Source organism: Osmerus eperlanus, chromosome 16, assembly GCF_963692335.1.
Source record: "Osmerus eperlanus chromosome 16, fOsmEpe2.1, whole genome shotgun sequence".
In the NCBI taxonomy this organism is placed as follows: Eukaryota; Metazoa; Chordata; class Actinopteri; order Osmeriformes; family Osmeridae; genus Osmerus; species Osmerus eperlanus.
The window spans coordinates 5,924,754-5,940,008 of NC_085033.1; the positions used below are offsets into that span (position 1 = coordinate 5,924,754).

The 15,255-nt window shown below is 47.3% G+C and overlaps 1 protein-coding gene across 2 annotated transcripts in view; it reads right to left on the reverse strand.

The window, feature by feature from the left end:
* Window positions 1-15,255, reverse strand: part of LOC134036635 (glypican-5-like) — a 66,672-nt gene that overhangs the window by 20,291 nt on the left and 31,126 nt on the right. For both annotated transcript variants that reach the window (XM_062481637.1, XM_062481636.1), the window contains one exon: window positions 2,485-2,605. In XM_062481637.1, coding sequence (XP_062337621.1) covers window positions 2,485-2,605 — 121 coding nt within the window. The remainder of the gene's footprint in view (window positions 1-2,484; window positions 2,606-15,255) is intronic.

Consider the following 15,255-nt stretch of genomic DNA (forward strand, 5'->3'; position numbering starts at 1 on the left):
CTCTCTCTATATATATATATATATATATCTCTCTTTAACCATCTTTGTCTCGCTTTCATCTTTCCCTGCCTCTTTATTCCTGCCCTCCTCCATCCCTTTATCTCTCATTGATCCTACATAAAACACCATATTAATCAACCATCAAATTGTCTCTCCGCCACCACTGGGCTGTTCTGTAAGGCTGTTAGAAGTATACGGATGGTTGGATGAGTGGGATGATGGATGGATAGATGGAGGGATGAATGGATAGGGTCTGGCTACTGTGTGGGCTCTACAGACTGCACCTGTGGACCTGCCAGGCAAGTCTAACTCAGGGATCCCAGTACGAGTGTTTGTGTGTGTGTGTGTGTGTGTCTGCGCGTGTGTGTGTGTGTGTACACACTCACGCTATAAGCTCCCACTCATAGAAAGTGCCTGCCAATTTTTGGAAAGAGGGCCTGGACTAACAGCTCACATCCAGGAGACAGTCAGACTATTGTGAGGAGGTTCCCACCCAAACACAGCTGTTTCTGATGGCCGGCAAACGTTCCTGGGTTGGACATCTTTACCGTCCTCCATTAGCTGTGTTTAAGGATCCGTGGGGAGGAGAGAGGAGGAGGATGATACTCAAAGGGCCCCCTAACAAGCCAATTCATTTATGGAGCGTTTTATATAAAGGTCAAAAGATTAGACGGCTCAGAGCTCGCCTCCACAATCCCTGGTGTGTGTGTGTGTTTGTGTGTGTGCGTGTGTGCACCCACGTGTGTGTGTGTGAAGAGAATCTTCTACACAGCCACACACAATGCACAGATGCACGCATTGTAATCGTCGCATGCACACACACAATTTCACTGCCAGTGTCACCGTGAGCAGGGACCAGAAGCCCTTTGTGTTCTCTGCAGCTTCGTGTTCAATCACCTCACGGGCCAGGAAGAGAGATCAGCTTCTTCGTGGTAATGAAGCACACATCCCACATAATCTATGCACATCTTGCATAATGTATAATATGTATATCCATCTACGGGTGTGTTTGTGTGTGTGCTGTGTATACATCATCGCCGAGTGCATTCTGAGAAGCAGCAGAAGAAACAGTCTGACGGTGTGAGTGACCCCGCACTGTCTGTGACCCCGCACTGTCTGTGACCCCGCACTGTCTGTGACCCCGCACTGTCTGTGACCCCCGCACTCTCTCTGACCCCGCACTGCCTGTGACCCCGCACTGTCTGTGACCCCGCACTGTCTGTGACCCCGCACTCTCTCTGCGCTATCGAGTGCAAACACCACAGCCACGAGCCCTGCCCCCTCGGGGGTAGACATTTGGTTCTCCCCAAATGTCTTAGAAGAGACAGCCACTACTCTGCCCGCCGGCTCCCCAAGGTAACCGAGGCGCGTGAGGCGTGGCCGAGAAGACCGCAGAGAGCCGCCCGCTCGTCGGGTCGAGAGTGACGAAACGCCAGAGAGCGAGACGGAGGGAGGTTGTTTTGGGGCGACGGAAGATTATATCAGAGATTAATGAGGGAGGGATGAAAACACAGAAGGACATGAGGGATAGAAAGAGGTAGGGTAGGGTGGGGGGGTTTAGTGAAGAAACGGAGAAAGACAGGGATGGCCAGTGTGCGGTTGGAGGGTAAGGTTTCGGGGGCACAACAAAGGACTCAGCGGGCCAAAAGGGGAAGAGAATCTGTCTCCGATTGTCTCCTCAAATGGCCTCCGGGGACCTTGGGAATGGACCCTTTTATCCCCCGGTCCTTTCAGTCTGATCCTCATCTGCATTACAACAGAGTCACTTTGAAGGTGCTTCTATTATCTCTGCCTCTCATAACTGACCTTTTGCTCTCTCTCTCTCTCTCTCTCTCTCTCTCTCTCTCTCTCTCTCTCTCTCTCTCTCTCTCTCTCTCTCTCTCTCTCTCTCTCCCTTCCTCTCTAACTCCCTTTCTCTCTCTCCCTCTCCCTTTCTTTCTCTCTCTTTCTTTGTCATTCTTTCATTTCTTCTATTTCCCTCTCTCTCTCTTCCTTACTCTCACTCCCTCTCTCTCTCTTTCCCCATCTCTCTCTTCCTTACTCTCACTCCCTCTCCCTCTCTTTCCCTCTCTCTCTCTTCCTTACTCTCACTCCCTCTCTCTCTCTTTCCCTCTCTCTCTCTTCCTTACTCTCACTCCCACTCCCTCTCTTTCCCTCTCTCTCTTTGTATAGTATTTCCTCTTATCTTTCCATTCTCTCACACACTCTCTCTCTTCCATTATCTTGTACTCAAAACAGTCTTTGTACTGTATCAGGGGAAGGTAAGGGTTAGGTCAGGGCTTAGAGCTTGGTCATGGTATTGACATTGTAAGAGCTTCTTCAGTCCTCAGCACTGTTTTGTGTCAAATACTGCTAACCTTGCATTCATGATTGCTTTCAACGTCATATTTTTAGTACAACTCTACAATTTCATGTACAGTATCTAAATATTACATCGGATATTGACTGTGCATGTGTCATTGTAAATGTACTGTGGGCTGTTACCTGTGTGAAGCCCTCCAGTTTTTTCTTGACTTCAGCCAGGACGGGATTCGGGCTACGAACTTTGACCTCTGGGTTCTGCTTTTGAGCTTGAAGTCCTTTTCCTACCACCCTGCCTGTATAACTGAGAAAAGAGAGAGAGAGAAAGAGAGAGAGAGAGAAAGAGAGAGAGACAGAGAGAGAGAAAGAGAGAGCATTGCCACATCACTCATCACTTTCATATTATAAAAAAGCCTTCACAATAGAAACACTGCATTCGAAATCACATACCAATTTACCCAACCGAGAAACCCAAAACACTAATGTTGCCTCAGCACACTGCACAAGATGATCAAAATGTCATGAACAAAGTATTTCCAGGCCTTTTTCCTCTGAAAGGAACCTGAGGATAGAGCAGAAGCTTTGAGAGTCTTGTCCCTGAAGATACCCTCATAACAGAGCAGTGCTCCAGTACCTGGAGTGCTCCAGTACCTGGAGCACTTCTGGAGATGAGAACAGAGAACGTTGCACAAGAGAGGAGATAGACGTCCATTTATGATGTTTCTCCGTCTCTGTTTCTTTCATTCCCCCCCCTTTTTCTTGGTCAATACCAAGAAAAAGGGTTTTTAGTGTTCACATTGCGCATCTTTCTCTTGTTATCATCATTTTCCCCATTCACTGATCCACAACTGACACGTTGATTCTGCTCATTCAATTCAACATTCTAGTGTGTGTGTGTGTGTGTGTGTGTGTGCGCGCGTCTGCTTGCTTCTGCGTGTGCATAACATGCTAGTGAGCATGTGGCGTTCCTCCAAAAATGGATGTGAAATGCATGAAACAGATGAATGTGAGTCCCCCTGGCTGGTGATCTGACTGATCTGAGATCTGAACTTCCTCTTCATCATGCTGGAACAGCGCTTCCAGCGTCCTCTCTCTCTCATCCTGTCTCTCTCTCCTCCACCCCTCTCTCTTTCTCTGTTTCCCTCCCTCTCCGACCCCTCTCTCGTTTACATTTACATTTTACATTTACATTTAGTCATTTAGCAGACGCTCTTATCCAGAGTCGTTTACCCTCTCTCTCCTCCACCCCTCTCTCTTTCCCTCCCTCTCCCACCCCTCTCTCGTTTACCCTCTCTCTCCTCCACCCCTCTCTCTTTCTCTGTTTCCCTCCCTCTCCCACCCCTCTAGCCACTCTCTCTCTCCCTCTCTCTCTGTCTCCTTCTCTGTAGTACGCATAGCTAGTGCTCTCTCACCGTTCCTGCCTTAAAAACAAACAAGGCTTTTGGTAGGAACAGATAAGACTCTTGTCTTAACAAGAGGGAGACAATCGATAGTTGAACTTCTGACTTCCACTGACACTTGAAACGTGTGTGCGTACAGGACGTGGTTTGCGTGTATGCGCGAGTGACTGTGTAGGGGTGAGTGTGTTTTAGTGTGTGTGAGTTTGTAAGTGAGAGTGTGTGTGTTTCTGTGCGGTGTGCATAGCTAGGCAGGGGATGTCAGTATTGATGTGCCACTCATCAGACAGGATGGAGAGTTCTGGAGTGTTAGGCTGATGTGTGTGTGTGTGTGTTTCTCTGGGGTGTGTGTGTGTGTTTTTGTGTATTTGTCTGCGTGTGTGCGTGCAAGAGAGAAAGAGTAGGTGTGCGCGCATGATTACAAGACCTTCCGCTTATTTCACAAGCCCTCCACTCGGCTGACAATAAGGGCCCAATATTCTCCCCCTCACCTCTTCAACTGCTTTTTGTTAGTTAGGAGGACTCGTACAAACCGTCCCTGGCAACACTACACGCCTGACTCACCCCGGAGGACACGACTAAGCTCACAGCACTGATCCAGCATCAGCTTCAATCCACCAACACCAACTACCAGCATGGGGGCATGAGATGCGGGGCAGATCCTGGACAACCTTTAATTCCCCAACCCTGTATTACTCAATGCCCTACATCTTCATTGTCCCATTCAATCCACGACACAGGCTAAGGTTTTTTTTGGGTGGAGGGGTTGTAAGGGGTAAAGATCCGTGGCTTGGTTGAGAGAGGAAGAGGGGGTGGGCGAGGTTGACGAGGCCCAGGTCCATGTAGCCTGGGATGGATACTAGCCTCCTGGTGCTGCCCTGACCTGGGAGCTTTCTGGAGATCAGTCTGTAAGGCTAACGAGAGCTCAGAGCTCACCGGGGGACTCAATTACCACAGGCTGAGAGTCGGGTGGGGGATTACACGCGCGCGTATGTGTGTGTCTGTGCGTGTGCGCACTTGCGAGAGACAGAGGAGAGAAAGAGTGCGCTGGTATGTGCGTGTGTGTGTGTTTGACAGAGAGGTAGATGATTACAAGAACAAAGGCTATGTATGAAAGAGAACTCCTAAGAGTCAAGTGATTCAGCTCCGCTGAAGGTAAAATAGCCCCATCAATAAAGATATGCCTGCAGGCCAGCTCTCCCAGCTCATAATGACTGTCTGAGGGTGTGTGTGTCTGTGAGAAGGGAACAAACAGAACAGTATAGAGAGTTATAGATTAGACGAGCAGAACTTCAGATTGCCCCAGACCCCCTATTAGACACCAAGCCCCTTAGGCCATGATTCACACACACATCTTACTAATAATGGCTTTGCAAGTTATTCGTGCCAGAGGGGATACATTGAGACTATAGCTGGGGAAGAGAACCCTTACTGAACCTTCATGAAAGTACACACAGACACATATACACTCACAAACATACAAACACACACAGACAGACAGACACACCTATATATCTTTGTCACCATTGCACTAATCCTGTTACACCATGAAACACTCATGGTTTTTTATGAATGCAGCGCAGCAGAGTCAGAGGGCTGCAGACCAAGTGTAGAGCCAGCTATGGAGTATACTTCACAGGAGAAAGCGAGGGAGAGGGGTTAAGCAAGAGGGTGTGGAAATACAGAGGAAGAAGGGAAGAAGGAAAGGAAGGAAAGAAAAAGGTAGGTAGGGAGGGAGGGAGGGAGGTAGGGAGGGAGGGAGGGAGGTAGGGAGGGAGGGAGGGAGGGAGGGAGGGAGGGAAAGAAAGAAAGAAAGAAAGAAAGAAAGGGGGGAAAGGAAAGCCAGCAAAGAAAGAGAGTGAAAAAGGGGAAAGAAAGCTAGAAAGCGAGAGAGGGAGGGGGAGATGTTTTTATGAGTTGGACAGGGGGTGCTCAGTGCTGAGCAGGCTCCTCGGTCCTGAAAGGCCATCCTGTTCCCACACTCTGAGCTTAGCAGTTCCCTCACACAACACACTGAACACATGCAGCAGCTAACACAGAGAACATCGCTAACACAAATATTTAATAAGACAGATAAGGTCCAACTAGTCTGCCCTTAGACAGCAGAAACACACACTCTTACATCATGACATTCCAGCAGTAAACACATACAGAGACATACTTAGATACCGTGTCATACACAAATATTGAGACAGAGGCAGATGACGCCTATTCTTGAACTGTCTCAGAGGGTTTTAGTACATGCGCTTATAGAAGCACTCTGCCACAGTGGATTTAAAGAGGCTACATGAGAGACAGGGGTGAGGCTGAGTCAAGGTCATCATGGAACAGACAAGCCCAGGCAGGGGACGGCTTTCAGTCTCTTCATCCACTCCCCTCCCTGTTCCTCCCTGTGTCCCTCATTCTCTCTCCCCTCCCCATTTTGTCTATCTTCACCTCCGTTTCTCTCCCTTCCGCCCTCATATCTCTACACCTCTCCCTCCTTCTACCACCCCCCACCTCCCTCTCCCCCCCCACACACACACACACACACACACACACACACACACACAAACACTCAGCTGGTCACCACATGGGCATGTGCCACCAAGCACTTACACATTCCATGCTCCCAGAAGGCTTCGGGGCAGAGCACAGACAGGTCCTCATCCTGCACAGGGGGTCCTCCCCCCCCCCCCCTAGACATCACCATCTCTCCCTCTCTCTCATCTGCCCCACTCTCCTCTTCCCTCCCCCAATATCCTCCACATCACGGACGAAAAGGTTTAGGAATTCAGTTCAGATGACAAAACAGAGTATGCTGTCCAGGACTCTCTCTCTCTCTCTCTCTCTCTCTCTATCTCTCTCTCTCTCTCTCTCTCTCGCTCTCTCTGTCTCTGTGTGTCTTCACCTCTCCTTCATTTCAATGATATTTGTCAACAATCTTTGGTCATCCTCAATCCTTGTGTGTGTGTGGCTGTGTGACCTTATGTGAATAAGGTCATACTGTAGCATGAATCGGATACCTCACACATCCACTCTTCACCCAAGTCTCAGGCACCCAACAGGAAGCATTTCCTGTCAGTAAAGGAAGATGCCATCAGGCAATTGAGGCCTAGTTGATTCTAAGGTGATTCAGAGTCAGGGAAAACCACAAAATACAATTGGATGAGACCCTCTGAGCAAAATAACTAGCTAGCTGTCATTGTAAGTGTGATACTTGAGGTTTATGATAGAAAACCATCTCTCTGTTCCAGCAATATCGACTATAACTCCCAACACTGCCACCATGTGGTCTAAGGTGGGTAATGAATGTAAACATAACAGTCATGGTACCATCATCATGAATATACAAGAAACGATTTCTGACTCATATCATAGTATAAACATGCTTTCATATTGTTATCAACTAGGAATACAGCCTTGCAAAACCCACCCACCCCCACAAACATTTCTCCAAACACCCAGTTCAGAAAGGTCCCTCCAAGGCCACAGGCTGCAGGCTTCTATCACATTCTCAGTGGCAATAATCAAGACTGGGGGAAAACACCGGAAAAGTGACGGTGGGAAAAATGCCATTAGAGAGACTCAGACTAGCGGACACACACATCTGAGTGGCTGCTATCTTCCCTGTGAACGTATCCTTCAGGGCAGACCTTGGCTGTGGATGAATAGAGCTAGCCTGCTCGAGAGCATAGACATAGAAACACACTCGTCATGACATAACACTCATTAAAACAGGGTGGGGGAGAGAGAGGGTTAAGTGTGTCAGACTTGAGAAAACGGTTTTATGGCCCAGGCCTTGTTTTTTATGTGTGCTTCCGACATCATTAGTAAAGCCACAACAAGGAGAGATTAAACAGATAAAGACTGTAGGGTGCAATGTAAAAGAGTTACTGTTTGACAACTTTAGGACAGAAGTCTTAGTTGTTACTGCAGTTTTATAGTGTCCAGCAGGAGGCAGTATATACCTGATTTGGACAGAAGGAGCCACAATGGGCCGAGTGGAGTTGAGGTAGGTTTGACTGAGAGATGACTCCATTGATTACGTACAGTACATCTCACTGATACAACACAGTTCATAAGAAGAAGCCTGGAATTCAAATGCACCGCCTCCAGCAACACCACTTTGAGATGTGTTGTTGCTGGTCTGCTTCTCTATGGGAGGATTACATAGAGCTTCCCAGCATCCTCTTAGTAAAGAGTTTGGTCCCAATTCCACTGATCACTATTAGGGTCCCAAGTGGATGACTGATTTGATGAATGAGTTTTCAATATTAAGTTATAATATTCCTAGAAATAATGCCACACCCTGTAATAGACATTGGAAATGATTGTTGATTGATTCCTGTCCTTGCCAGGACCCAGTGCAGGATGGGTCCTTTGCACGAGGCATATTTCACTGCTACAGAACTTGCTAAGAACTGTATTAGTGAGCACAATATTTGGTTTATTGATTTTAAACTTTGATAGTTGTTTTCTGATCGCTTATGATACGCTGCTTGCTCGGTGTATTATGAAACCAGCATAAGGTATTATTTGAAATTGAAGTCAGTGTATTGTGTATACACATTCTTTTTTTAAATCAACACACCTTTCTGAATTGAGAATGTAATTAAAATTCAGAAAGAGTGTGTGTGTGAAAAAGAGGGAGAGAGACAGAGAGAGAGACAGGGAGAGAGAGAGACAGAGAGAGACAGAGAGACAGAGAGACAGAGAGAGAGAGAGAGAGGAGAGAGAGAGAGAGAGAGAGAGAGAGAGAGAGAGAGAGAGAGAGAGAGAGAGAGAGAGAGAGAGAGAGAGAGAGAGAGAGAGAGAGAGAGAGAGAGAGAGAGAGGGAGAGAGAGAGGGGAGAGATAAACACCCACATGCCCATGAGGGCACAGACAGCTGAGGTAAGCACTAGACAGGGCAAGCCGGGCTGAGAGGGGGGTTTGGGACGTACAGTTCAGCATGTGTGTGCATGCGTGCGTGTGCGTGCGTGCGTGTGCGTGTGCGTGTGTGTGTGAAGCAAGAGCCTCTGGAGTGGTCAGGCCACCTGTCTGACTGTCTGCCTTCTCCAGACGAAAGAGAGTGAGTCCAGAGACCCAGAGTAAACACATGCTAAACTTACACACTCCTCTCATGTCTCCTGACACATCTCTTTATTGCGTTTTTTCACAGACTTTATCGCTTTCCAACGGACTAGGTGGGTGTGGTATGCGCAAACTGAAAAAGTTGCTGATTGGCTCCTCCATATGGACTATGATTTGCCAATGGATGGTCTCCGGACTGGAACGCAGGTGAGACTGTTCTCAACCTTTCACAAACCTGCTCTGAGGATGAAACAAAGATGCCACCATTTACAAAATGTAAAAGACTGGGCACAGGCATTTCGATGAAAGCTATTGAAGAGAATGAGGCATCACACAACCACACAGTCTCACACACTTGAGGTGTCCATTGGCATCTGAGGATGAGAGGATGTGTGTGTTCAGGGGAGAGAGGGTGAAGAAAAGAAAAAGAGGGAGAGTGAGCACTCAAGTTTTGTCAACAAAAGCCTGCAGCTACAAAAGCACACATACAGTCCATGCACATGCACACACACACTCTGACACACACACTCACACACTCTGACACACACACTCTGACACATGCACTCCCACAGATGCACACCCAACGGCAGAGTGGGGTTTAGGGGCTGTGAGGGTGTTGAGTGAGGGGGTTAAAGGGCATACGCAGTCAGCTGCTGTAGGGACACAAGGGAGCAAAACTCAAATGTTTCACACTGAGACCACCCCCCCCCCCCCCAACACACACACAGATTACTTAGTGACATGACTATATGGTCTGTCTTGATTGTACGAACGCAACAGGCACCTGGGAAAATGAAATGAATGAACACAATTGGCAACATTTACAGACATACTGTAGGTATTTGCGAGTATAATTTCCCCGAAAGTCATTGGTACAGTGTTCATTATGTGGTGGAATAATTGCATGATGAGTCATTCCCAAGTCCAACCACACTTTTGCTAGTTATAACAGGTCATGGACAACATGATGCAAAGAAGTGTCATTGTTAATCAAAGGAAAACAATGGATTCTAAATGCAAAAACCTCCTTAGCCTATATTATCTAAGACATTGGCTGTGTAAATAATCAGCATGGAGGTGAATTTTTTTATAATTCAAAGTGAAAGTATTCTTTAAATAAAGGTATTTTTTTGTTTGTGGTGAATACCTAGCTAATACATTGGCATATTTATATTTTATATTTATAATTGTTTTTGTGAGCTTAGATGAATATATTAAAAATACTTCGGAAATTGAAATTATTTTCGTTTATTTGTTATTTTGGGGGGAATTATATTGACATTAATGAGAAGAGATAAGGAAATAAAGTGTTTAATAAAATACATCTGAAGGTGTTTATATTTTTTTTACATAAATACACAAGCCACATTAAATGTAAGTAAATTATGTCAGTATTTGCATTAGTGAAATGTCACTGATCTTAGGGCACTGACGACAACATATCCCATTACCTGCCCTGTCTACTCTGTGGCATGGACATACCTACGTACCTCATCTGGCATAAGAAATATCAACTTCCCAGTAAAGAACATAGACGTACACATGCACACAAACTCTCTCTTCCTCGCTCTCCCTCAAATACTTATTTGGCATCTTTCAAATGGTGCCAAAGAAAACATTCAATATACAAATCTCTCTCTCTTGCGCTCTCTCTTTCTTAGTTTTAAGTTAACCAAATGCTTGTGTGTTTACCGAGGCCCAGGCTCATATCTACCAGTGGGGCAGCTGGCTGGCTTTACTTTAAAGCTTTGGGACTAGAGCTGGGACTAGAGCTGGAACTAGAGCTGGAACTAGAGCTGGGACTAGAGCTGGAACTAGAGCTGGGACTAGAGCTGGAACTAGAGCTGGGACTAGAGCTGGAACTAGAGCTGGGACTAGAGCTGGGACTAGAGCTGGGACTAGAGCTGGAACTAGAGCTGGGACTAGAGCTGGAACTAGAGCTGGGACTAGAGCTGGAACTAGAGCTGGGACTAGAGCTGGGACTAGACCTGGAACTAGAGCTGGGACTAGAGCTGGAACTAGAGCTGGGACTAGAGCTGGAACTAGACCTGGGACTAGAGCTGGGACTAGACCTGGAACTAGAGCTGGGACTAGAGCTGGAACTAGAGCTGGGACTAGAGCTGGAACTAGACCTGGGACTAGAGCTGGGACTAGACCTGGAACTAGAGCTGGGACTAGAGCTGGAACTAGAGCTGGGACTAGAGCTGGAACTAGACCTGGGACTAGAGCTGGGACTAGACCTGGAACTAGAGCTGGGACTAGAGCTGGAACTAGACCTGGGACTAGAGCTGGGACTAGACCTGGAACTAGAGCTGGGACTAGAGCTGGAACTAGAGCTGGGACTAGAGCTGGAACTAGACCTGGGACTAGAGCTGGGACTAGACCTGGAACTAGAGCTGGGACTAGAGCTGGGACTAGAGCTGGGACTAGACCTGGGACTAGAGCTGGAACTAGACCTGGGACTAGAGCTGGAACTAGAGCTGGGACTAGAGCTGGGACTAGAGCTGGAACTAGAGCTGGGACTAGAGCTGGAACTAGAGCTGGGACTAGAGCTGGAACTAGAGCTGGGACTAGAGCTGGAACTAGAGCTGGGACTAGAGCTGGGACTAGAGCTGGAACTAGAGCTGGGACTAGAGCTGGAACTAGAGCTGGGACTAGAGCTGGAACTAGAGCTGGGACTAGAGCTGGAACTAGAGCTGGGACTAGAGCTGGGACTAGACCTGGAACTAGAGCTGGGACTAGAGCTGGAACTAGAGCTGGGACTAGAGCTGGAACTAGACCTGGGACTAGACCTGGAACTAGAGCTGGGACTAGAGCTGGAACTAGAGCTGGGACTAGAGCTGGAACTAGACCTGGGACTAGAGCTGGGACTAGACCTGGAACTAGAGCTGGGACTAGAGCTGGAACTAGAGCTGGGACTAGAGCTGGAACTAGACCTGGGACTAGAGCTGGGACTAGACCTGGGACTAGAGCTGGGACTAGAGCTGGAACTAGACCTGGGACTAGAGCTGGGACTAGACCTGGAACTAGAGCTGGGACTAGAGCTGGAACTAGAGCTGGGACTAGAGCTGGAACTAGACCTGGGACTAGAGCTGGGACTAGACCTGGAACTAGAGCTGGGACTAGAGCTGGGACTAGAGCTGGGACTAGACCTGGGACTAGAGCTGGAACTAGACCTGGGACTAGAGCTGGAACTAGAGCTGGGACTAGAGCTGGGACTAGAGCTGGAACTAGAGCTGGGACTAGAGCTGGAACTAGAGCTGGGACTAGAGCTGGAACTAGACCTGGGACTAGAGCTGGGACTAGACCTGGAACTAGAGCTGGGACTAGAGCTGGGACTAGAGCTGGAACTAGAGCTGGAACTAGACCTGGGACTAGAGCTGGAACTAGACCTGGGACTAGAGCTGGAACTAGAGCTGGAACTAGACCTGGGACTAGAGCTGGAACTAGACCTGGGACTAGAGCTGGGACTAGAGCTGGGACTAGAGCTGGGACTAGAGCTGGAACTAGAGCTGGAACTAGACCTGGGACTAGAGCTGGAACTAGAGCTGGGACTAGAGCTGGGACTAGAGCTGGGACTAGAGCTGGGACTAGACCTGGAACTAGAGCTGGAACTAGAGCTGGGACTAGAGCTGGAACTAGAGCTGGGACTAGAGCTGGGACTAGAGCTGGGACTAGAGCTGGGACTAGGGTTGGAGAAGGGCATTGAGCTGGAGCGGGTTCCGGTTGCTTAACTTTTCAACAGACTATAACATATGAGTCACAATACTGTGCATATCACTTTTTATAAGGCTCATCTTCTCTCAAGCTCCCCCGGCTTCGACTGTTGGTCCGTCCATAGACTTGTGCTTGTGTGTACTCGTGCATTTGCACATACTGTATATATGTGTATGTGTGTATGTATGTGCAAGTGCGTGGGTCTGGGTGTTTTTGTGATGTTTTTGGGGAGAATGCATGCATTTCTATGTGAGCGTATCTCTGTGAGTGCGTGTGTGGAGGGGGGGGTCGGAGGTTGGGATGGGGGGGGGGGGGATTGTGACTTTACCGTCATACCCTAGTTCTTCCGTGCGGACCCAAATTCCCAGAGCAACTCGGGGGGGGGGGGGGGCACTCTAGTCAGCCACCCACCTCTCCAAACCCGCACGGAATCCCTGGAACGTTTTCCCTAAGGTCTCAGGTTACTATGCGCATACACCCAAAAACACACACACACACACTAGAGTACTGAACTGTACTTTTGTAGTTTGGACAGAGGTGGGTATGTCCTAGAAGACCCCATCACCCTCTGTCTTCCCTCTTTCACACCAGTGTGCACTTAATAAACCTTGGGGTCTGTGTGTATGTGAGTACTGTATGTGTATATGTGTGTGTGTGTCATACAGGGCACACAAAAATAGTGTGGCAATGTCCAGTGAGCGGCAGTAATCCGGCTGCGACAGGGCTACACTCGCACACTGCAGGTTTGGATCAAAGCAGAGGTTTCAGAGAGGATTTGCTCCGCCTTTGAAGTTCATCCACAGTCAAACACAAAGGAGACATTAAATATATCCACAGTTTCAGTGATGTAGTCAAAGCAGACAGCGAGACAGGGAGACAGGGAGAGAGGGAGAGAGAGAGAGAGAGAGAGAGAGAGAGAGAGAGAGAGAGAGAGAGAGAGAGAGAGAGAGAGAGAGAGATGAGACAGAAAAATTGGGAGAGAAAGGAAGAAAGAGGAAGAGAGACTCTACTTGTGACTTGTGCTTGCTCTGTCACTCTGTCTAGATATATATGCTCTCTGCCTAGATATCAGCTACATTGGTAATTAGTCATTAAATCAGTAACAGAAAGAGAGATGAAAGAGGGAGAGAGAGGCGCTGTGTTGTGGTCTGTCCTATGACAAGGCGCATTCAGGAAGTCTTGTATAAAAGGTACATTTTGGAGGTCTCGTTCTCTCCACAGTGGTCCACAATGACCATCAGAGACCCACAACTGACATGCATCCATACACATACACACACACACACACACACACACACACTGCACATATACTGTCTGTAGACACACAAACACTAAAATCGTTAGTTATACCTTTTGAATTCACCTGATGGAATTCTTCACACATGCATATTTGAAAGTAAACTCTCTTAGAAATACACACACAAGCATAGAACCCTTTCCACACATACATGCTTTCCAGCGCTCTTGCACAGGCACACACACACACACATTATGGTATTGGCTGGCACCCTAGGCAGCCTGGCAGTTTGGGAACCACAGGCCTCAAACAGAGGTCACTCCAAACAACTTCATCAAGGCAATTAGATCACAAAGAGAGAAAGAGAGTGAGGGAGAGAGAAAGAGAGGGTGGGAGGAGGGAGGGAGGGAGAACCCTTCAACAGCTACTGTACTCACCCTCATCCATCAATTGCCCTTTTCTTCTTTGTCCACCCAACTGTTCTGAACAGTGTGTCAAATCAAGAATTACATTGAAATATAGAGTCACTTCGACAATTCGAAGTGACTCTATATTTCAATGTAATTCTTGATTACTGATTTTCTCATTCTGAACATTCTCTAACAAAAAAGTACTTTGCAGAGAACTGGCAGGAGACGTTGGCCTTGTAAACATTTTCCACACATTCATTAAGAACAAATGCATGATTTTCAGACGTTCCGAAATTACCCAATCGCTCAACTATGGAATGAGTATCCAAACACATACATCTTTGCTCCACTAACTATTCCTCATAGAAATAAAATATGTGTAGAGTGCAGAAACAGACATTCTCGACAACAAACTCCCACACAGTTACTAAACACGGTACATAAACACATGAACACTCAAACCATCTCACACACAAACACACACACATACAAACACACACAGTGAGTAATTAAATACACACTTTCTTCTCTCTCTTTCACAAACAGTCCCAGTTCAGCAGACACACACATACAAGGTCATGCAGAGAGTTTTCTAGTGTTGGGAAAGAGATAGAATCAGAGAGAGACTAGAGGCAAAAGAAAATGAGGGATGGATTGAGGCGCAAAGGCTGGTGCTGAGAGAATGAGGGTAGCTATACGTGGAGACGGCGAGGGCGAAAAGGGATAGGTGAACAACATCTACTGTATGTAGAGATATTTCTAATTCAGTGATTCATCATCTCTGTTTAGTGTCATCTGTATGTTGGTTGTTTTTACTCCCTAATGTTCCAACAGTGTGCTACTGTTGGTGATACATGACATGAAAGTCTCATGAACAGCTGGCACGGGGCGCCTCTTTTTGGTTCAGACCTTGGGTTTAAACGGTTGTAAATTAAAGAATATCTTGATCGTAGGTCTGTGAGAAAAAATATGTAAATTGTTCATCCTTTCATCTGATGTATATGATTTTCGGGGGCATAAAGAGATGTACACGGTAAAAAGAGAGAGAAATAGACAAAGAGAGTGAGAGACAGTGGGAAAGAGAAAGAGGAGCGTGGCATAATGCTTTTACTGGTGCAGCCCTCCCCATTCAAAACCGG